The sequence below is a fragment of the Eulemur rufifrons genome, chromosome 18, assembly GCF_041146395.1.
Source record: "Eulemur rufifrons isolate Redbay chromosome 18, OSU_ERuf_1, whole genome shotgun sequence".
NCBI lineage: Eukaryota > Metazoa > Chordata > Mammalia > Primates > Lemuridae > Eulemur > Eulemur rufifrons.
In genome coordinates, this window is record NC_091000.1 from 54,672,697 (window position 1) to 54,696,680 (window position 23,984).

Consider the following 23,984-nt stretch of genomic DNA (forward strand, 5'->3'; position numbering starts at 1 on the left):
CAAGACCCTGTCTCAAAAAAAAAAAAAAAAAAAGCAACTAATAAGTTTAAGTTTATATATTTCCCTTAGCAAACTGAAACCTCCCAGAGGAGAATGATTTGGCTGATTAAAGTATAATAATTAAAGAGTCTTGGTTTAAAGAAGAGAGAACTATTAAAAAAAAAATCTCATGAATTGTTTTAGAAAAATCCCAAACCAAGCGATCATTTTACAAATGAGGAAAGTCTAGATAAATGTTTTACTCAGAGTCACAGAGCTATTGACAGAAATTGGAACCAGAGCAATACCTAATTGTCAAGACTGCCTTGCATAACTCACTATTTTCCACATTGGACTGAGTACTGTGGGAGAATTTTTAATGAGTAATCTAATCATTGCTCTCTAACAGAAAGAGAGCCTTCATTCAAATATTATAAAGTCAGTGAGCAGAATTAGATTTCAACCAGTAATAGTAAAATTAGATTCCAACAAATTTTGTTTTAAAGAGCAGAACTAGCATTAATAGTTATAATTGATATAGAAACAAGTTTCAAATTAATATAGAAGAGAGTTTAGATTTAGAATTTCTAATAATTAAATATTCAGTATTATGGTATGTCCCAATCCTGGAGGTTTTTAGTCAAAAATTAGATGATTACACTAAAAAGAGTACAGCTACACGTGCTAGCTGTATTTCAGGTATTTTACTTAGTGCTTTATCTAAATTATCCATTGTAATTTTCTCTATAATCTTATGAGTTGATTTTTATCCCTATATAATATGAAAGAAAGTGAAGACTCAGACTGCCCAAAGACATTAACAGCTATCACCTGCTGGTCCAAACCACTATCATCTCTGACCTGGATTATTATACTGCCTTCTAACTAGTCTTCTTGATTTTCTCCTGGCCCATTTAGTTTATTCTCTGTGCAGCAGCGTGATTGTAATGGTTAATTTTACATATTAACGTGACTGGGCCACAGGGTGCCCAGATATTTGGATAAACAGCATTTCTGGTTGGGTCTGTGAGGGTGTTTCTAGATGAATTTGGCATTTGCATCAGTAGAGTGAATAGAATAGATGGTCCTCCCCATCATAGGTGAGCACCATCCAGTCATTGCAGGCCTGAATAGAACAAAAAGATGTAGGAAAGGAGAATTCACTCTCCCTGCCTGACTGCTTGAGGTGGGACACGGGTCTTCTCCTGCCCTGAGACTGAGACTCATACCACTGGCTCTCGTGGTTCTCAGGTCTTCAGACTCAGACTGGAACTACACCACTAGCTCTCCTGAATCTCAGCTTCCAGACGTGGATCATGGAACTTAGCCTTCATCTCCTACTGCTTGCCTTACACATGTACTCACACATACACACTTCTCCAGCCACACTGGCCCCCTTGTTGTATGAGAACACACCAAGCACACCCCCAGCTTAAGATCTCCATACTGTTTCCCTCTGCCTAAAACCCTCTTCTCCCAGACATTTGTATAGCTCATTCCCCATTTCCATCAGGTCTCTGCTCAAATGGGACTTCCCTGACCATCTAACATGAAGTATAAACCCCCTTCCCCATAGCACTCCCTAATCCCCTCCCCCTACTTCATATTTCCAGAGCACATATCATCATCTGACTTCTGTATTTACTTGTTAGCATTTGTGCACTAAAAATTGAAATATTTGAAAACCAGGCCTTGACCTAATTGTTTACCACTATATCCTAGCCATCAGAACTGTGCAAGACACAGTAAATATTTGTCAAATAAATGAAGCTGAAGCTACCAGAATTAAGACCTATTCTCTTAAATGCCAAACCAGACTGGCCTCCAGAAAAAAGAAATTCTTTCATTAGGAGGGTGGGAGAACTAGAAGATCTAAGGTCCCTTCCAATTCTAGGACTGTGATGCTATGACAAAGACATTAGGGCCTTAATAGTATGGCTTTCTTTTGCTGCTGTTTCCTCTCTTGCCACATTTTACTCCTTTCCTTGAATAAGTAAGTGGTGAGCATTAGGCATGGATGAGATCATAGGTCCAGGAAGCCAGCTCCTCCTTGAGTCATCTCTAATCCATTTCTCATGTTGTTACTATTTGCTCTTAGTCCGCAGATGCCATCTGACCCTGCAGCAACTCGGTTGCCAGTGGAAAAATATAGTATCAAAATGGGCATTTTAAACCAGAGAAAGACTTGACTGATAAACACAAAAGTCATCATAACATTATCATGAAATCTCTAAATGGGTAGAGGCAGCGAGTATATTGAAGTCATTTCACAAAGGATAAAGTCACTGACTTACTGCTGTCCACCCAAAGCAAAGTCAAGGGAAAACATAAAACCAACCTGGCAAGCAACTATATTTTAGTACCAGAAACTAACAGAATAATGGAGTGCTTTGAATTTACTTTTACTAAATGGCGGGATTTGCTTCTGTCCATTTAACAGTAATGGAAGACATGGGAATCTGGAGAGCTGGAGAATTTAAAAGCTTGAGGAAAGGTTGCAGGACTCATGATCAGAAGAAGGGACAGAAAATCGTTCTGCGATATTGGCCTGGAGTAAGATGCCTCATTCTTTCTTGCAGCTCTAGAGAGTTCTCAATAAAAGGTACTAGACTAACATATCCAGCCAGCAAGTAATATACTATTATGTTCTTCCTGGAAGTAAGCAGCTCTGAAATGGTACTTTGAAACACCCTTTCAGCTGAATCTTCTATACCCACCGTAAATGTGCTTATCGATCTATTTTCAAAGTTGTATTGGGTTTTTTCCCCTGTAAGTCCCACTCTAGATCTTCAGTTTAAACATCCAGCTGTAAGCCACACTTTGAACAAATCCAACAGAGAAATTTCTCTCTCTCTGTCCTAACTGCTAGTCTCCATGTGTCTCGGAATAGTAGTGAGGCTGAAAAAACCCATAGAACTCCCATTTTATAAAAGGCTATTGAGGAAGCCTGGCAAATCTTTGTAGGGTTTCCTTTCTTGAAAACATTTTTGAAAAACAGAACAAATCCATATTCTGATGTAACTTAGGAAAGAAAGGAATAATAATAATGCCAACTTACTATGGGCTTGGCACTGTGCTAGACGCTTTAATGGAATTGTTATTTGATGCCTCCTAAAATCTTCTAAAGTAGGTATTACCAAACCCTCCCTCCCTCTCCCTCTTGCAGGTGAGGAAACTAAAGAAGAGAAGCCAAAGAACTTGCCCAAAATCATAAATCATTAAATGGTAAAACCTGAACTGGAGTTTGAGTCTTCCTGCACTCTTAACCATTATACTATACCACAAGGGAGGAATGGAGGTAAGAAGAGGAAAATGACATTCCTTTCTCCTAATGCAGATACTAGAACCCAGAAAGAACCACTGCAGGTTCTTTGCTTCACTTATAAGTTACCAACCCATGTGTGTGCACACTCATGCATGTGTACACATACATAATGTAAATCTTCCCAAACTGTAAATGTCTCTGCCACGGTTTAGACATGGTTTGTTTGTCCCCACCAAAACTCATGTTAAAATTTTATCCCCAAGATGGTGGTATTGGGAGGTGGAGTATAGGGGGAGTTGTCTGGGTCATGGAGTAGGTCCCTCACGAATGGCTTGGTTCCATTCTCATGGTAGTGAGTTCTCACTCTGGCAAGACTGGATTAGTTCTTGCAAGAATGGATTAGTTCCCCTTAGAGTGGGTTGTTTCAAAGCCTGGAAGCTTTATAACTGGGGTTTAGTCTCTTCCCACGTGTCCGCTTCCCCTTTGACCTTCTCTGCCATGTTTTGACTAGCACATGGGCCTCACCAGAAGCCGAGCAAATACCCACACCATGCCCCTTGGACTTCCCTGCCTGCAGAAGATTTAAATTTTAAATCTTTATAAATTACCCAGTCTCAGGTATCCTGTTATGGCAACACAAAATGGACCAAGACAGTCTCCCAAGCCCTCTGTGGGCTTTTCTTAAAGGTCACAGAACAGGCCCCAAGAGAAAGAAGGGCTTGGTCTAAAAAGTTTTAAATTTCCTCACACTTTTCAAACATTGGAAAATCCATTTGGCTCAGAGAAATGAATAGTAAAAGGAGTTCTAACTACCTAGAGCCAACAGAATGTAATGGAAAAAAGGCAAGAATATGGCTGGACTTTATTTTCTTTTTGCTCAGCACATCCTGTCTTTAATCTGGAAGGTAAATAGGCTATGCCCAACATACCAATTCTTTTCAGGTGAAATTATCTAGGTTATAAAAACAAGCAACAACTGTGTTTTCATTATTCCTTAATTCATGGCTGGCAGAAATTGCTTCCAAAATAAATCAGAGGCAAATATTATCCACAAGGGAGCAAACCTACAAATTTCCATTACTTTGATAACTGACTTTTGTGAATTTTTTCTTTCACTTGAATTAACATTGGGTGGCATTATCTGAAAGAGCACGTTGCAAAAGCCAGAAAAGGAAAGTTTGAATTTTCATATTTGGGTTATTTAAATCTACAGGCAAGAAAGAGAGACAGATAGATACTCTTTGCATATTGTTAGTAGACTAACATCCCTGAGATGTTTAACCTTCAGAATAGAACAAATAATTACACCACACCTCTCTCCCTGTAACCCCAAAATATCAACTTCTTTGACTCCGTAATATACCTAATGATCTATGACTTTGGTCATGTTAGTGACAGCTATGCCCATTTTTGTCTTATATGTTCAGCTTTTCTTGCTTTATATTTTCTTCTATATATTAACACTGAGCAAATAAATAGTCTAACAGAAACCATCTTCACAGATTGAACATCCTTTAACAACAAACTAGATAATATTGACAATTAATTTGAAGCAACGTCCATCACATTCCTTTCTCTGGATGTCATTTAAATCAAGAATTACCTACATGAAATCATTTAAAGCAATGTTCTTCAGAGTACCAGCTGTGGGCAAGTTAATAGGTATTCCACTTTAAAAGGTGGCACGGTTACCAGAAGTTAAATGGGGTTCCCCTGCTTTCCTTTTAACCACAGATTTCACAGAGCCTGCAAAATGCAAATGTGCATCACATCCCTCCAAGAAAGGAACAGAGAACATCACAGTTTCCAAGCTAATTTGACTATGGAACACTTTATTCAAGGACCATCTCAGTTCACACAGCTGGTGGTCCATGGAACATGCTTGGGGGCGCGCACCAATTTCAAGGCCAGGTCTGCCTAAAAATAGGGAATGGGCTGGTCAACACTCAATGGTCAAGTCAGACTGTCCACATCTGTCCATTATGTACTCCCAGATTACACTGCACCCCATATCTGGAACACTGTGAAGGGGCCTAGCACCTTCATTTTTACAAATTGAGCTCAATCGCACAGCTGAATTGGGGTAGAGCTGGAAATGGAGCACAGTGATCTCGGAAACAAAAACAATTTAAGCTCACAGCAAAATGGCCAGGGATGCCTCTTAGAGAAAACAGGACAAAGAAAGAATGTTTTTGACACTTTATTAAATCCATGAAAATAGACCAGTATAGCACCAAATTTAACAGGAGGAGGACTATTACATTTGGACACTCCCTAGGGGAAACGTGGGGCAGGATCCTTAGTAAAACCAGTAAAACCTTTTTTTTTTTTTGAGACAGGGTCTTACTCTGTCACCCAGTTTAGAGTGCAGTGGTGTGATCGTAGTGCAACCTCAAAGGAGGCTCAAGTGATCCTCCTGCCTCGGCCTGCCAAGTAGTTGGGACCACAGGCAAATGCCACCATGCCTGGCTAATATTATTCTATTTTTATATTTTTAGAGATGGGGGTTTCACTATGTTGCCCAGGCTGGTCTCGAAGTCCTGGCCTCAAGCGATCCTTCCACCAAGGCCTCCCAAAGTGCTGGGATTGCAGGCATAAGCCACCACACCTACCCTAAAACTATTTTAAATATATGGTATGCACAAGAAGCTTTTCCCAGCCAATAATTGGGAGATATCATCCGATCCTATTTAGAATGGAAATTAGCACTATGTGGCATATCAAAAAAATGTTACAAATTTCTTTTCAGCCTTGAAAATGCAAAACATATTAGACACATTTTTAAAACTTGTTTTTTAAAAAAAAGAAATAAATCTTTAACCAAAAAAAAGTTAGAGTAGTATTTCAAGTGAGTCTGATTCTAATTGCAAATTTACAGACACTAATATAACCATACACACACAGCTTACTATTTTGGCAGATCATAGGTAATGGGGTAACAGGATGCCAGGGAAGATTAATGTTTTTAGGTGTAAAAAGTTTCAAACTTGGAGGGATACCAAAAATATCAAGCCATTGGACTTTCTGCTTTTGAGCACTCCCTAACAATGAAAAACTATGAATCGACATGACAGAATAATCTAATTGTACTAACACCTCCTCGCAAATCACTGAAGGAGAAATGAGCAGCAGTTGTGCTGTTTTTAGTTAGGAACTAAAGTCAATTGAAACAATAATACGACAGTGTTAGCTCCTCGTGAATAGGAAATACAACTTTAGCTTGTGTATTCCTTACCCAACACTGCCGCGCAAACTTGAATTCTGCACTATTAAGTCTCATAGCAAAAACTGAATTCCATGTCCTGCTTTAAACATCAGTAACCCTCAGGGGAAAATTTCCATTCCGGTTTTCACCAAATGTTGCTTCTGACTCATTTGTTTCAAGGATTAGCAAGGGTCTGAAACATGTGTTAGAAAGTCAGAGAAATACTCATTTTTGAAGGACGGCCTTCAGAAACAAAGCAAGACCAAAGAAAACTGAAGTTGCTCTGAGATGACAAGGCCATTTCCTCACTTCCTATAAAGCGACACACACGGACAAGATAAGGAAGGAGACGCAGCACAAATATTACTCCTCAGTGAAGCCTACTCCTGACCACCCTTCTTAAAACTGCAACATCCTCTCAGCCCTGCACTCTTGCATAACTTTCTTTGATTGAATGTAAGCTGCTAAGAGCAAGAATCAGAGGCGGGTTTTGTTTCTCTGACGTATAAATCCTAGTGCCTAGAACAGTTCCTGGGACATTGCTGCTCAGTCGATATTTGCTGAATGAATGAACAAACAATGCTATTCTTTGTCATCTTTGAATCCTTTAGGAACTCATCAGTCTGTTCCCTATCTATCCTTAACCAATCAACCTTCAAGGACACTTGTAGTGAAGGTCACAGACATTGATATCAGGTGTCACACTAAAAGAAACAAGCCCACTCCTGCAGGTCTACAACGTTCTCTTTATTACATGGAATAAGAAGCATTCAGCGTATTGCGAAAATAGAATGAGAGGAGCTATGACAAAGTAAAACAATTTACACCATGTGCTTTGTAGGAGATGAGCAAGAATATGAAAGAAAAATCAGCATAGTGAATTGCAACCTGATTTCTCCATCATTCAAAATACCTGATGAGCTTCTTATAGATGGCATTTAACTAAAGCATGTCAAATTTTCTCTATTTTGTTCCTTAGCTAGAAATTTAAGAACAGAAAGACTATTTAAGCAACCAATAATTAAATTTTAAACATACGTTATACTTACTAACAACAAGAAAACATTGGATTTACCATTCCAGATACTATATGGAAACACATCCAAATGCGGATTGCTTTCCAAAGCAGCCTCACATCGTGGCCAACTCTGGCTTCCCCTTTGTATTTGCTCATAATGAAAGCATTCAGGAAGACTTACAGCTGTGCAAAAGATGCACCGGCATTCCTGGAGTGTGGTCATCTTGTCCAGAGACTGTTCACACAGGCAGAGTTTGCAGGTGACCAGAGGGGCCAAAGCCAGGTCTCCAGGTGTGGGATTTTCAGCAGTCATGGTGAGACAGGGGAGCCTACCAACTGCGCCCATCAGCCTGTCTTCAGCCTTCTTCAGTCTCCTCAGACCCTACAGAAAGATCCAAAGTAGAAAATATTATATCCATTGACACAGCTATTGTTTAACCAACACATTTGGGTGCCAGGAGAGAAAATTCTCACTCTCAGTGATCTCTAAATGTACAACTAATGCATTTCTGAGACCCATGGGCTACAGAGCTTGCTACCTTGGCAAGGTGTTCCTAAAGTCCAGAAATGTAAGCTGACCTCACTGTCCTGATGCATGCCACAGGCACTATGGAAATTAGAAGACCACTGGGGGTGAGTGAGAATGGGGAGATGTTGGTCTAGGGTACAAAGTCTCAGTTAGACAGGATGAGGAAGTTCTGGGATCTCTTGTGCAGCATGGTGCCTATAGTTAGTAATAATAAATTGTACTCTTGAAAATAGCTGAGAGTAGATTTTGAACATCCTTACCACCAAAAAAAAATGTGAAGTGATGAAATTTTAATGAGCTTGATTTAATCATTTCACAATGTATAGATATATCTAAAATATCACATTCTATACCACAAATAAATACAATTTTTATTTGCTAATTATACCTTAATAAAGTGGATGTGGGGGGAATACTACCATGAACAAGCACATCATTTAGGAGTTCCACCTCTGTAACACCGAATTAGACAGATTCAAAAAATACTTAAATATATAGTGTCACTCAAAAAGTTAAACAAAGAATGGCGACATGATCCAGCAATTCCTCTTCTGTGTATACACCCAAAAGAATTGAAGGCAGGGTCTCAAAGAGATATTTGTACCTCCAAATTCATAGCAGTATTATTCACAATAGTCAAAAGATAGAAGCAACCCAAGTGTCCATCAGCAGATGAATGAACAAAATGTGTTATATACATACAATGGAATAAAAAGGAGTGAGATTCTGACACATGCTACAACATGGATGGACCCTGAAGACATTACAGTAAGTAAAATAAGCCAGAGAGAAAATAGCAAATACTATATGATTCCACTTATAAGAGGTACCTTTTAACAGAACAGTCAAATTCATAGAGACAAAAAGTAGAATAGAGGTTCCCAGGGGCTGGTGGGAGGGGAAAATGAAGAGTCAGTGTTTAATGGGTACAGAGTTTCTGCAGGCGATGATGAAAAAGTTCTGGAAATGGGGAGCGGTGATCATTGCACAACACTGTGAATATACTTAATATCACTGAATGGTACACCTGAAATTACTGAAATTGTAAATTTGATATATATTTCCTCCCAATAATTTTTTAAGTAGGGTATTAGTGTTCACCGTGTTCCTTCACATATATTATTTCATTTAAACTTTTGCAACCACAATTATTTTCTTTGTATTATAGATTAAAGGAAGGCACTGAGAAGTCACGTAATCTGCCAAGGTTCCCAGAACTTGCACATGGCAGAGCAGAAAACAAACCTCCATCTTTTGAGGCCAAACCCAGTGCCTGACCCATCACACCAGAGCTGCCTCAGGAGTGGATGCTGCAGGAGGGATGAAGCAGGAAAAGAAAGAAGGAGAAAGAAAGAATGAGAGTTAAAATCCATGACTACAGCTATCGTTAAGGTCACTGAAGTTGTACAGGAATAAAATTTGTCCCCACACATGGTATGACATAGGAAAAGGTATGTTTATACTGAAAAATAAGAATGATAGCCAGAGTCTTTCTACTAGAGTATTTTCATTCAGATTCTTTAAAAGGAGTGAAATAATTGTAAAAATACTCTTCCTGCATATTCATATTTTATATCATATCAGAAAATTTCATGTTCTGATTAAATAAAAGCAAAATCCTCCAGTTCTTACATTATTAAGGAGTTTGGCCAATTCTAATAAATTCTGCCATAGAAATCATTGCAAATATCCCTCCCTCAACAAGAACCATACTCTCTTCCTCTCAATTTTTGGACAAAAGACATTACTTTATATAAGCCCCACAATGGCTTACATCTCAATATATAAGTACAAAAGTACTAAAACAAGGGGGAAACACCAAATTGGATAAGATGAAAAGCAAGAAAAAAACCAATGATATCTTTACTTGTCAATTTTCCAGCATTAACTTTCTTAATGTCATACCTGAAAGAGTCAACATTTACTAACTCTAGTAACCTGAAGTGTTTAAGGTTTTCCGCCTACTCCCTGAGTAGCAATAGAAGATGTGATTCAAAATAAATTAAATCGTGTAACAGAGTAGTCGCCCCTTTTCCCATAGATACGGATGCATAAAATTGAGAGTGGGGAATATGTAACAGAGGGAATGGCCTGAAAAAAAATGGCAAAAGATGTTTTCTGTTTCTTTAAAACTCCCCCCACTCTTTTTGGGAACTGAGGCCTGCATCCCTGCCTCTGGCAGGTAGTTGGGAAGGACAGGGGAACCTCTTTTGTTCTTTGTGTTTCAGGAGATAGCTCAACTGAACTGTCTGCTCCGTCCCAGGTCCAGCACCTGGCCAGCGGAGGTCTGGGTGGGCCTCCCAGGTGGGCAGAGATCATGGCTTTGTCTTCAGCAGAGATGGGACAATTAGATTCATTAACAATAGCTTAGAACTGAGGGCCTTCCCTTTAAAAGCTCTGTATTTCTGCTTATGTATAGGAATTTGGATTTTGAAATGATAGTCTACTATTTTTCTCCTTTGCTGGCAAAGTAATAAACTTCTCTTTCCTTCTCCTCAACCACTTGTCCTTGTTCTTCTGGCAGCCTCGTGGACAAGTCCCAAGCTTTCAATAACAATAGGACACTAACCAGCGATTAGTTTCCATGTGGAAGATGTGATCTTTCTTGGCAAAGGCCCAATAACGTTTAAGACAGTGTTCTCATTCCACATCCAAGAGCAAATTCAGTTCAAATGGACCTGCACATCAAATTCAGGATTTTGAGGTTTTAAAAAAAAAAAAACCTGTCTTTAGGGTCAACATAGGAGTAAAAATGAATGATTTTTACCTCTTCTCTCTTCCCAGTCGATGCTCAGACAACTATCATTAGTTGGTTCTCCAAGACTCTCCGGTTCATAGCGCACATGGTCCCACCAATTTCACCCAATTGCTGTCTTCTCATCTCTATTTTCTCAACACTTCTCACAAAATATATTCTAAATTATTTAGTATCTTTCCCTCAAAAAGAGAAATCCCAATTGAAACAAGAAGAAATGTAGCCAGTGAATATTTCCTGAGTAGGGAAGATGGGAAATGACACAGGCCAGAACCATCCCACACAAACATCAATTACCCTCAAGAGCCCTTTGGAGGAAGCTGTTGTAAATTGCCAATCCTGCTGTTCCAACCTCGAAAGAGATCTAGGTTCTCTTCAAGAAAGCCAAGTATCTCTCACAGTCTCACTCTATATTATTTTTTAGAAGGAGACATTAAACAGGTCAAATTTTTAATGTGCTCTTGAAAAACAAAGGCATAATTGTATACCTCTTAGAATTTAATTGGATTCTCTTGAAGAGCAGACATAATTGGATACCTCTAATACTACTTCAATTTTATCCATAATTGGATACCCATAATCAGATATCTGTTAGAAATAGTTGTCTTTTTAAGGCAGAGCTAGAAATTGTGTTAATGAAGGCCATCTGCAACATCATCTTGTCTCTTGTCATATACATAAGTGTTTACTCCTTAGTTTGTGAGTTGCATGCCTATAGGCTATGAAATCAAAGTTATAAAAACTATAAAAATACATATTTTATATGAAAAAATATTTTTATGATATTAAAACCTTTTACATAGCAGAGACGCATTTTGTTTAAACAAAAATTCCAAGCATTCCTACAGGCAGGACTTGTGACTGAGAGACAGAGGAAAGAAGTCACATATTTCATCTCTTTGAGATGTGAACAATCCAAAATGAATCTTCAAAAAGAAGATTTATTTTTCTGTGCACAGTAATACCAATTCCCTAAAGTGATGGCTTTCAAACAATTTTCAGCAATGAAATTTCATAAAAACAAAAATCTCAGGCAAACAGCCACTGTAGAAAAGAGATGAAGATGGCCTCGTGCCGGCTCAGTAGTGGGAGATGGGAGGCCAGGACCCCTTGACCCTCCCCCTCAGCAGCCTCCCAGGCACCATCACAGAAGCCTAAAGGCTTCACCACGCACAGATTGAAAACCAGCCTTGGGCAAAATCACTTTGGGCAAAATCAACAATGAATGTTTAACAAAATGGATGACACACAGCAAGCACTTCATCAAAAACAGAATAGCAAACAAGAAATCCTTCCACCACTGATTGATTAGAAATCGAGCTCTTCAATGAGTAAATAGGAGAATTCCAACAGCCTCTAATGATTTTCCCCATACTTGAGATGTCTATGAACGGCTCCAAGGTCTTGTGGTTTCTTCACTTATGTCGTGTTAAGATTCCCCAGTATCTACAAAATGGAACCACAATAGAACCTCACACTTTACCCCTCACCCAAACTTCTCAGTAAATGGCATGAAATTGGTGACTGCTCCCAGCTCCTCTTGTCCCTCCCATGGGGCCACACCTTCAAGAGAGCACAGGAATGTCCCACCCACTCCCCTCCAGGTTTTGAGAAAAGTCTTCATTCCAGAGAGATGCTAACTCACTCCCACTGGGGCTTGCTCAACTTGTTCCTCCTCATACCTCACATTTTTATTTAAAATAAGAAAGCTAAGCGACTTGAATTATCCACCTTACCACTTGCTTTTAAAAGGTAGCAATCATAATTACTTTTACAGTTATTACAGCTGTGACTGTGCCTCTCACTGGGTGTTAAGAACCCCTTGGGAAAAGAATTTTGGCAGAGAATGCAAGGGGTATGTTGGAAAGAAGAGAAACCTGACAGCTGCCTTCAGCCTTAAACTTTCCAGGGTTGGTGGCAGGTATCGCTTGCGTACATATACCTAGCCATAAAACAGGACAGATTGGCTGGGTCATATAAGGAAGGAACACCACTCTAAAAACCTGAATTGCACCAAATCACCAGGAAAAGAGAACCAGCATTTCTACCTGTTGTATGTGTCTACTGCACTATAAAGTGCTCATTATACGAGAAGTACTATCTGATAGGAAGGAACAGGAAAGTCACTTTTTCCCTCATGTGTTTTCATTAGAATTGCCAAAGAAAGGAATACTTCAGAAGCTGTGCTGGAAGCACAGGATGTATAAGGAATTTTCATATTCTGCTGGCGGCCTGAAAAAGCAATCTGCTCCCAAAATGCAAGGGTGGGAGAGTTAACATTCAAAGTATTTTTAACTAATGTGCTTTATGCCAGTTTGACTATCCAAAATCAAAACAGTTATTCCCTTGCACAAAAAGATGGTGGGATTTGAAAGGATACTGTTTGATTAGGGTATGTATCTAGTTATTTAGGAATTTTTACATAATTATGCCAAAAGTATAACATTCAGAAAAATTGCTAAGGCACAATTAAAGAGACTAAGAGAAACGGAAAACTACCAAAATGAATCAACTGGATATTACTGATGTAACAAACTGTTAACGTAACTAAAAATCCAGATGATCTGTGCTGAGGTATTAATTCCAGGCTATGCTCTGAGACTCTAAGAGTTACTCCAGGGAAAAAACAGAAGAGGAGACACATGAACACTCTTAAAATGTTTCTATGCCCTTGCAAGACACTGAGCCATGGCTGTGAAGTAGCCAGAATAGCAGACATGAATGTGTGACCATGGGAGGAACTGGCAGGGGGAAGGGTTTCAGCAGGGGTAAGTGGTGGGGAGGTGAGGCTGAAGTGTTGCCTTGTACAATGGAAAGATATTCTCTAATACTCCAATAGAGCAGAAAAAAGCAGCAATCTAAAGGTGCCACCTCTGCCTCGTTAAGAAAGCTCTCCCAATACCACCTAAGAACGACACGCAAGGCAACCAGCTTTCACGCAACACAATCTGAAAATCAGTATTGTGTTGATCTTGGCACTTCTGCCCAATGGACTGGTTTATTTAGCTACTGGTTCATGTTCCTAACAGAAACCACAAGTGGCACTCTGGGAGGCCAAGGCGGGCGGAACGTTTGAGCTCAGGAGTTCGAGACCAGCCTGAGCAAGAGTGAGACCCCATCTCTACTGAAAATAGAAAGAAACTAGCTGGACAACTAAAAATATATAGAAAAAATTAGCCAGGCATGATGGCGCATGCCTGTAGTCCCAGCTACTCGGGAGGCTGAGGCAGAAGGATTGCTTGAGCCCAGGAGTTTGAGGTTGCTGTGAGCTGGGCTGATGCCACAGCACTCTAGCCTGGGCAACAGAGCGAGACTCTGTCTCAAAAAAAAAAAAGAGAAACTACAAGTGATCCAAATGGTACCTACTGCATATAATAAAGTGCTGACCATCATCAGCCACGAGCCATTTGCTGAAGTTCTACCCTCAATACAATCTGGAATGCAAGGCAGACCTGCTGAATGGTGGCAGGAGCAAGAAGCAGCAATGCGGGTTGGTGTTAAGTGAGGCAAGGACCTATGGCAGCCCTCCTTCCTTACTGGACAGTGCTGGGGTTCTGCTCCCTGGTTGCATCTCTGACCAGCTCTCTGGTCATCTGAGGACAAGATGAACCAAGGCACAGCCCTAAGAAATCAGACCTGAGCAAATGGAAACATAGACAGCCTCTGCTTAGTCAGAAAAATGCAATTGTTCAAGTATATTTTATATCTGTTTAATCACTTTTTATAAGAATAATGCTCAAGGCCAATGAGTACTCACATGGTATCACACATAGAATATCATTATTTGAAAAAATAAAATAGATTCGAAAATATTCCCTAGCATGTGCAAACGTAGGGAATATTTAGTTCTTAGATGCAAGGAAGTAAATATTCACCTCCTCAGGCCCTGGGAGGTGGCAGTGTTGTAAGACATTGTTTATCACTGTGCCTTATGTGATGGGAAATGGGACTTCTGTTTTCTCCACTGTTTCCCAGATTCATTCAGAGGAAAACAAGGACTGAAAAAGCACTTCAGTCTACAAGTCCTTAGTTTTAACATCTTCATCTCAACAGTTTCTAGGATGGCAATAACTTTGTGACTTGGAGACCATTATCTTCTAAAAATGGAACTAATATGCAAATACTTCCCTAGTAACCTTTTTTGTGAGTAAAAAGAATAGACACTCCATCAGGAAGGAGGAGCATCTTCAATATTAGCAAGAATTGTTTTCTGAACTGCCTCTTTGCCGTTTGAAATTAGGTTATGAATAAAGTCCATTACAACTATTGTAATTTTTTCCTACAAAATATATATTGGAGGAGATATGCTAACATGGCCAACAAGGTACGTGACATTGTGATAACCTAACTCTAAAACCTACAGAGTACAGGGCATCTGGGATGTCATTTTAACATTTACAAAATGCTGTTCCTTTTTCTAAAAAGCATATGTCTTTTTTCTTGCCTTCTTTCCATGTTCTCATTATATACTATAGGGTAAGGCTCAAGAGGTGGAAATGCATCTCCAGCTTTCCTAATAATACAAACTTACCAGAGAAGGTAGGAGTGAATATGAGAATAACAACTCAAGGATTTTTGGCGTTGCAACTTTACATCCATCATGGTAGCTCCCTCTTCAACAACACCACTGTGCCCTGCCCACTCCTTTTTAAATCAGTGGTTCCCCTGCCTCCCACAATTATTCACACAGCCCTGCTGAATATTTTTCTTCCCCCTGCCTGGCATAACAACAAAGCTCAGATGCAAGAAGAAAGGCCACTCAAAGGCAGGTCAGACAATGACGTAATTAACAGATGAAGGAGAAGTGGTATTTCAGAGAGTTTCATAGAGCAAGAGACAGGCTGATTGCTTGGGTTAACACATTATCAGGAAACTACAGTCACTAAAGCATGAATATCTAAATCAAAAATTTTTCTCCAAATGAATAAAAGTATGTGTAAATATTACCCCCTCCTATGAAAGTTAAGAGCTTCATATTGAAATTTCAATTAGAAACAAATTTAAAATCAGTTTGGAAGAGGAATCTCCCCCATCCCATGCTGAGCAAGGTGCAGGGTGTGTATCTCTGTATGTCTTTGCCAAACCAATTTCTTATAACAGGAATCCATAAGGCAGGGAACAAAGTCAACCCACAAAGACCCAAATTCCACACTTTAGGTGCTAGGTGATTAAACCCAGTCCCTTCTTATAAAGGATAAACTAGTTGAGTTTGTCAACAGATGACTTCACATAATCACATACAAGAGAATTTGTGGGTTTATGGCTTCAGCCACAAGTCCAGCAAAGACACAAATGTCAAGTTCTGTCTTTCCAAGAAAGACAAAGAACAAGTTGCCTACGGGCTAGGACTCAAACTCATGACTTCAGAGGAATTAGAAACCAATGAGACATCATTTTCTAAGTATTTTCTTAATAGACACTACAAGCCATGTGATCAGAAGTATCTCCAGCTGTAAATAAGAGAAGTGCATTTCACTTAGGTTGTGTTTTCAATTCTAGAAAGGGATCCGATCATAAATGAGAAGTTTTTCATTCCATATTGCAGGAGCATTGTCACTTTTACTTTCTTTAATGTATAGTTTTCCATTTTTTAATAAATATGACAGTATGATGCACTGAGTTTAGAAGTACTCATCGATCAAGTAAATAGCAAATGCCAAAGTTGCACCTAAAGGTGAAAAATAAATTAAAATATTTAAATAAACTTATATGCTGTTATGCCTCTTCAAATTATTTAGTGCTCAAGTGACATCAGGAAAACATGACCAAAAAAAAAAAAAATGACCAAGATAACAAACATCAAAGTAGTTTTCATACTCTGGTAAAACAACATGAATTAGGAATTACCACTCTAGTCCAAAGTCACTTCCAAGCTTATGAGAATTCCTTTAGGACCGAAACCACATCATATCTTTATATTGTCAGCATCTAGCATAGCACCCAGCAAACAGTAGTTACCCAACAGTAGAGTGGATAACTTTTCTGACTGTACATGGAGGAGAGAAAATATTTAAGGCCTGGTTCTCATCTATATTCAATTCCAGCCATTCAAAAGCTGAAAATATTGATAATTTGGTGTATCTAAAGAGCGTCTATAAATTAAAGTAGGCATTCCTGAAAGAAATGTCTCAGTACTGAGGAGCAATGGCTGCAGATAGCTACTCTCTGAAAACCAAAGTGGAAAGCATGACTTGTGTGGCAGCTTGGCCCCTTTCCCACATCCAAAATAATCAATTGCACAAAGTAGGCTTAGTCCCAAAACTGTTCGGACTTTGTTCCTCCACCAACATCTGGGTTCAGCATGATTTCTGACCTCTACCTCAAACTGGAGATTTCAAACACTAAGAACCTCACTCAACAAGAAAGTAATGTCGTAAGTCAAGGCCAGGGGAGACACGGAAGCCAGGATTAGCAGAAACATTTCAGAGAAATGATTCTGACATACACATAAATGCTTCTACACGTCTAAAATACTGACTTTTCAAGAAGAAAATTTAAATATACTTTCTCAGATTAAAAGTATTCATACTGTTGAAGACAAAAATGTTTTCCAGGAAGCTAAATGACCCTGCTAAGTAGATAATATAAGCTTTTTTTTTTTTTCTTCTTTTCTTTCTAGAGAGGGTGTACTTTCTTTTCTGTAGAGTTTGGCTCCAAAAACCTAGTTCATAAATCTGAGACCCAAAAACCGATTATTTTAAAAAGACATGTCTTAAGCTGACCTAGTTTGGAAGTCCCGATGCCTTTAAATTGCCAATGAACTGAAACCATTCATGAGAATGGGGCTTTTGAATGCTGAGAATGTTCTCCGGAGCTCAGCACAAAGATATTTGGCATAGATGACTGTAAATATTTGTAAAACTCTGGGTAAATGGACAGTGTTTGACCACACTCAAACCTTACTTCCAGCACAGTAGTGTAGGAACGAGTTATCTAGGGTGATTGGTTTGGGGTTTTCTTGGTTGAGTTTTGTTGTTTGTTTTAAATAAAAAGCCAAGCAACCCAATTCTGCTACTTGACATCTTTTTCTCATTCACTATACATGTTTGCCTTGTATTTTTTCACTCATCAAAACAGTCAATTAATCAGAGGCTACTTTTGAAACAGAGGTGTTTTTCTTTTCTTTACCATTTTTCTAACTTTAATGCTCACCACAAAGAATAAAACACCAGTCAAAGGTGTACAAGGGCGGGGGCAGGAGTTGTGTGAAACCATGACCTTGGATTTCATAATACAATTATGTCCAAGTAGCTTTGTGGATCTGCTATAGAGTTTTCTTTTTCTCCCCCTCTCTCATCCTCAAGACAGTTTTAGAAATACTGAAGGGACTGCTACTTATGAAAAAGACCAGAGTTAAGAAGGAAAGATAAAATAAGGAGAAGGAGGGACCCATAGGGAAATTAGATGTGAAAGGCACCAAAGATCAAGAGGTTCATCTCAGCGAAAGCTGTAGCAGCCAGTACTTTAATTAGCCAGAAACTCAGTTAAGACTGGCTGGGTTCCTTCTTTCTGCCTCTTACCCACACCCTGAAAACTGAGTCATCCCAAAATTCTTTTATTTTGCTTCTGGGCATAGACACCCCTAATCTGCTGCTTCAGAAATGATAGGTACATTGTCCTTAATTCATACCTTTCAGTGTTCTAATAAACACCCAGAAATGCCAGATCAGAAGAACACTGAGAATCCTATTAGGAGACCCAGAGATAATGTTTTGATAAGATACATGTGGCAGAAAGCACTAAGTGACAGTTTTCTGAGAGAGGGAAATTAACTGCTAAGAAATCTGAATGCGAGCAGGGAATGGACTTCCAGCAGAATCCCTGAAACTAATAAGAACAGCCAAAGGTGCCCTAGAACAGATAATCAAAAGATACCTTTTCGCTATTGAAACAGCAATTTTCAATTTCATTTTAACTTAAACTTGAGAATAGCCTTATGGCATCAGAGTTTCACTCTGTTTTATCAGCAATTACCTGATGAAATAATCACTCTAATGTATGGCCAGGATTAATGTTATTTATAGCTATGTGTGTCAACATATCGCTATGCATTTCCAAATAACAAAAGGTTATTTGGCATAATCTGAGATTATGCCAACTTTTAGTCTCCCCTTAAGACGTAGGGATGTGTGGTCTAATCTTGAATTTTACAATACCTTCCATAGAGACTGTTTTATTAGAAACGAAGCTGCTTTCTGTGTACCTTGACAAAAGCATCTATTTTTAAAAGTTAACAGGTGTTTAAGGCATTAGGCACGAATTCAATTCTGTACGGTTTAAGCACTGGAGGCAGAAAATAAAGCCCCAAATCACGGTGTCACAGTGAGTGTCCCGTCCTTGTCTCTTCCCTTAGTCCAGCACCATTCCGGTTTTGCAATGCCTGCAGCCTGTAAGAAGCTCGCTGCACCTACCTGGCAGGAGACCTGTCTTCCCCGGGCCGCCGGCGTCTCAGCAGCCTTCCTCGCGCGCACCGCCAGCCGGGGCTGCTCGCGCACCGGGAAAGAGGAGCCGTTTCATTCTCTCGCTCTTCCTCCGCGCTCTGCGGCTGACAGCTTTACACTTTGCAGGACTGCAACAGGACTCGAGCTCCCAGACCTATTGGTCGCGAGGAGGAGGAGTCCCCTAACCGCCTCCCTGCCGTGACTGGCAGCCCCGGTGCCCGGGAACCTGGCCGCGCGAGCGTGGGGCGCAGCTCGCCAGCAGCAGCAGCAGCGCGTTTATTTACACAGGAAGCTCAGGCGCCGCACTTCCTACTTCCCATCTGGGTCACACTTCAGCTGCAGGTGATGGCCTTAACCCTGTCCCAACTCGGCCGCCAGCGCGACCCAGCCTTCCAGTCCTCCCAGCGCCCGCTCTAAGCGTCGGGACTCCCTCTCCCTCTCCCTCTCCCTCTCCTGGGACGGCTGCTGCAGGAATCCCGGGCAGCGTGTCCCCGGTGGCAGCCTTTGGTGCCCTTCAAGCTACCCGGACGGGGACAGTTCAGCTCTTGGCCTTCAGTGCCCGCTGCCTCTCTGTCTGTGCATATCCTCTCAGGCCACCTTTCTTCTCACCCCTTCCCAGCTCTTCAGATCTCTTTCTTCTACTTCTGACAGCCCAGACCTGACTTCCCACCTCCCCAGAAAACTGTCTTATAAAACACTTCCCATCAAAAAACAGCTTGTATCTGATTTGTCCTTTTGCCTCTAATGATAAAATTAGAATGCAGGTGAATCAAATCAGGAACAGTCTTGTGTACCTCGTGAAATATAGGCCCGTCTTTAGGAAACAATGATTTCCCTTGAAGTCCTTTGTAACTTGTACCCTCAATTAAAGAAAATGTGACAAAATAATCCAGAAGCTGTGAGCTGCTGTGAAATGCCTTCCTCACTGTAAAACCTTGGACACTTCATTTGTGTGATGTTTATAACTCCCCATACTCCCCCCGCATGGGTCACAATCACCAACCTAAATCTGTCTAGTGTTGCAATTTAGAAATGTCACTACTCTGACACAGGGATCTTTCTGTGCTCACTGTGCACCCTCTCTCTACTTTTGCAACCACTCTCAGGAATGTGCTTCCTAAAAGGAAGGGACTCGCAAGCCCTTTGTGAAAGGGATCTGTGCGTGCCAGGGAAGTAGCAGCAGTAGGCACAGTTCCAAACGACACAAGCAAGCTGCTTCTCAGCTCTCCATGTTGAAGAAAACCTCTAGGTCAAAGCTAAGTGCCAAAGAACACAGTGTATCTATGTGTGTGAGGCTAGCACCAGCCCACTAGTGGGGAAGGAAGAGAAAAGATTAAGAGAGATAAGAGGGTAAGAGAAGCCACACAGTAGGGACCCAAAGTAATATAATCAAAGGATATTTGAGCTTGAAAAGTCCTTCTAGCGATTTTAGCCCAAACAACCTAATTTTAAAGATAAGGAAACTGATGTTCAGGGAGATTGAAGTGATTGGCCCAAACCAGACAGGGGCAGAGCTGGAGTGAGAACTATTATATGTTACATGAGAAAGGTGCATGTTAATGAAAACCACCCCGGAGGATGTGTAACTTCAGATTTAGCAGTGGCTTAGGTTCTAACATATGCTACCTCAAGGAATTTTCTTGGTATAGAAACCATTGTTGAGGGAAGGGAACTAGGAAAAATAAACAAAGCACCTTTGAAGTGGTTATTTATTAGTGTTGATGCATAACTTCAGAGGCTTACACCAAAGTTCAATACAGAGTCTACTTTTTAAATTACCTGTCAATTAAGTTATAATCTCTTGTTAACAGGATAAGGGAAGAAGTTGTTGCCAATATGAATAAAAATATAGGTTAAGCAATAATCATGCTGCCTGTTGTCACAAATATTTTGTAAACTGAATAACCTTGCCACTGATTTTTTTCAACCATGCAAATTTTTTTTAAATTGCAGTTAAAATTTAATAAAACTAAACATGTTGCATGTTATACTATTAAGCAAACAACTGTTACAGATCTGCGTAAGGAGTCTGCAGTGTGAATGAATATTCATTCCCTTGAGCACTTATTGATCTGCTCCCAGACAAGCTGCTAGGTGCTAGGAAGATAAAGAACGTTAGATATGGTCTCTTTCCTTAAAGACCTCTCAATCCAAGGAAGGAGTCAGACAAGCAAATCAATTATCAGGGTACTGATAGTTGTCAGCTGTGGGATGAGGCGATGAGTGATATGTGATGAGCGAAATGACATGGTATGCCGTGGGAGCATGGAGAAAAATAATTTAACTAAAGGAAAGAGCTGATGAAAAGAATCAAAGGAGGCTTTCTCTGAGAAGGTGATTTAAATCTGAGTCTTCAAGTATACAAGTGGGGATGGTGAAGAAGGCTGAACCACGCAGAGCAAACAGCTAGCACAACAGTTTAGACATGAGACTTTAGGTGAAGCTTTTCATAATTCAGAGCTGATGCATTCAGAATAAATGAATAAGGGCCTGAACTAACGTCGTGACAATTGACAGGCAAAGTAAGGAAACCAATGGAGAGAAATTTCAGAAACAGAACTGATGGGACTTGGTATCTGATTGGATGTAGGGGCTGAGAGAAAGAATAGCCCAGGTTGCTGGCACCACTAAGAGTGGCAATGAATGAAAAGCAGTGGTAAGGAAAATTATGATGATTCAATGTCAATCCTACAGAATCGGAGGTGCCTCTGGGGTATACTGAAAGAACTGTCTACTAGGCTATCGACAGAGAGCAATCTGAGGTGGAGAGCCATTTGGGAACTGCATCATTCAGGTGGTGGTCATGGATGAGATTACCAAAAGCTAAGATCACCCACAAAAGGTAGATGCTGTAGAGGGAAGCCAAGGCTTTGGACATAGACAATCTCTACTACCCACTCATTATGTAACCTTAAGCAAGTTATTTAACATACTCAAAACTCAGTTTTCTCACCTATAAAATAGGAACGATGATAGATATTCATCTCATACGCTGTTGTGAGGGTAAATGAGACGTTCATAAGGTAGCTAGTAAAATGTCTGACAGACAGAAATGCCTGCACTATACAAGTCTTGGGGGAGTGGGGCAGTGAATATAACCTCCTGGAAATGTGCAGTGCACAACTTGCTCCACTGTACACTATGGCCCTGGCCTGATACACAATAGGAACTCAGTGTTATTCATCTAACAAGGGAAGAGAAAAGAAAGTGGCAAAAAAGAATAATAGTATTTAAAGGAATAATAGTATTTAAAGGCTAGGTAAAAGAGGAGAGTCCTCAAATAAGCCTAAGAAGGAATTGTTTCTTTTAGACTACAAAAATAAATGTACCATTTGATATCTCAGACTGAAGTGTAAAATCCAGACAATACAATCTACAAAAATATTTTTTAGCATTCTAAGCAATGATATAATAGTACAAATTGTTCACCAGAGATTGTAATCATTTGAACTTCATTATAATACAGAATCATTTTCTAATCTGAATTCCAGGACTTCCTAAAGAAAAGGAATACAAAGTCTTGACATTAATGGTAAACAATACAAATTATATTAGTTAATAATATACCTAAAAGTCATATAAGAGCAAAATCAAAATAAATCCAAAACATATAGTTTTCCCTGGATGTGAGGCAAAAAAAAAAATAAATATAATTACTAGATTCTCTATATGTGTAAGATACTGAAATAATATATATCATACTATGTAATATATAATCTATAACAGGTATATATTATGAAATACGTTATAGTCCTACATAAGAAAAGAATCAACAAGTAGGATTTCTTCTTTGGAAAATTATTCTCTTTAGTTAATAAAAAGAAAAATCAAGATTTGTTTTTGAAATTACTCTTGTATTCGACCTTAGTACATGGGTTGCATACACATACCTTAGACTTGACATCTTAATCATATCTTGTCATTAAAACATAATTTTTTTTTCAATAATGGTTTGTTCAGTTTCAGTAAATCAGAACACAAGTATTGGGAAAACAGCTTCTGCAATAGGTTCGATTCCCTCTCCATGGGAACAGAGATAAGCCAAAGGTCATGGTGTTCTGCCACTGACAGTTTGGTCATTTTTCACTTCCAAACAGCTACTACAATTTCATTTGCATTTTTGTTGCATCTAATGGGATTCATCTTAACCATTCTTTCAACATTTATTGAATGCATTGCATATAGAACTAAGAGTAAGACAATACAAAATAAGGCTAAGAATGTTACAAAATAATAGAAACTATGCCAGAGATACATTCAGGGTGGCATGGCAATCAAAGAACTGACATCAAACTACACGGAAAGCCAAAATATGACCCAAAAGACATCATCCAGTTACCAGGGGCTTGATAACAAAGGTATCACAAAGTTTCACAAAGCCTGAGACACGTCATTTGGGCTCTATTTCATATGGAAAAGAGGCATCTCAACTCCTTACAGAGCAAGTTGAAACCAACTGGAACCCAACAGGAAAAACCAGAATAATCTCAAACTGCCATGGCCATTATGTCACACAAGAGCCTATAATGAGTCAGGATGGAGACTTGAATGAGAGAGCAAGACTCCAGAGGTCTCAGTTGCCCACGACTTAACATCCTCTATAACACCACTAGCAACCTTTGGTTAAGGGTCAATGAGAAAAGGGAGTCTAGCACCCTGGTTCAACACCTAACTCTCTCTAGAAAAAAATGACTTCACATTAGCCCTGAATTAAGATTCTGCATAAGAAAGTCAGATAATAAAGTCTTAAGAATCTTATGTTTGCAAGGCTTGTATTAATCCTCCTACTGTT

The 23,984-nt window shown here is 39.6% G+C and overlaps 1 protein-coding gene across 1 annotated transcript in view; it reads right to left on the reverse strand.

Annotated features, from left to right (window-relative positions):
• Positions 1-19,442, reverse strand: part of RNF144B (ring finger protein 144B) — a 77,447-nt gene extending 58,005 nt beyond the window's left edge. The window contains exons 1-2 of the mRNA XM_069493093.1: positions 19,163-19,442; positions 7,649-7,849 (exon numbers count right to left, since the gene is read on the reverse strand). Coding sequence (XP_069349194.1) covers positions 7,649-7,813 — 165 coding nt within the window. The 5' untranslated portion in view covers positions 7,814-7,849; positions 19,163-19,442. The remainder of the gene's footprint in view (positions 1-7,648; positions 7,850-19,162) is intronic.
• Between the last annotated feature and the right edge of the window lie 4,542 nt (positions 19,443-23,984).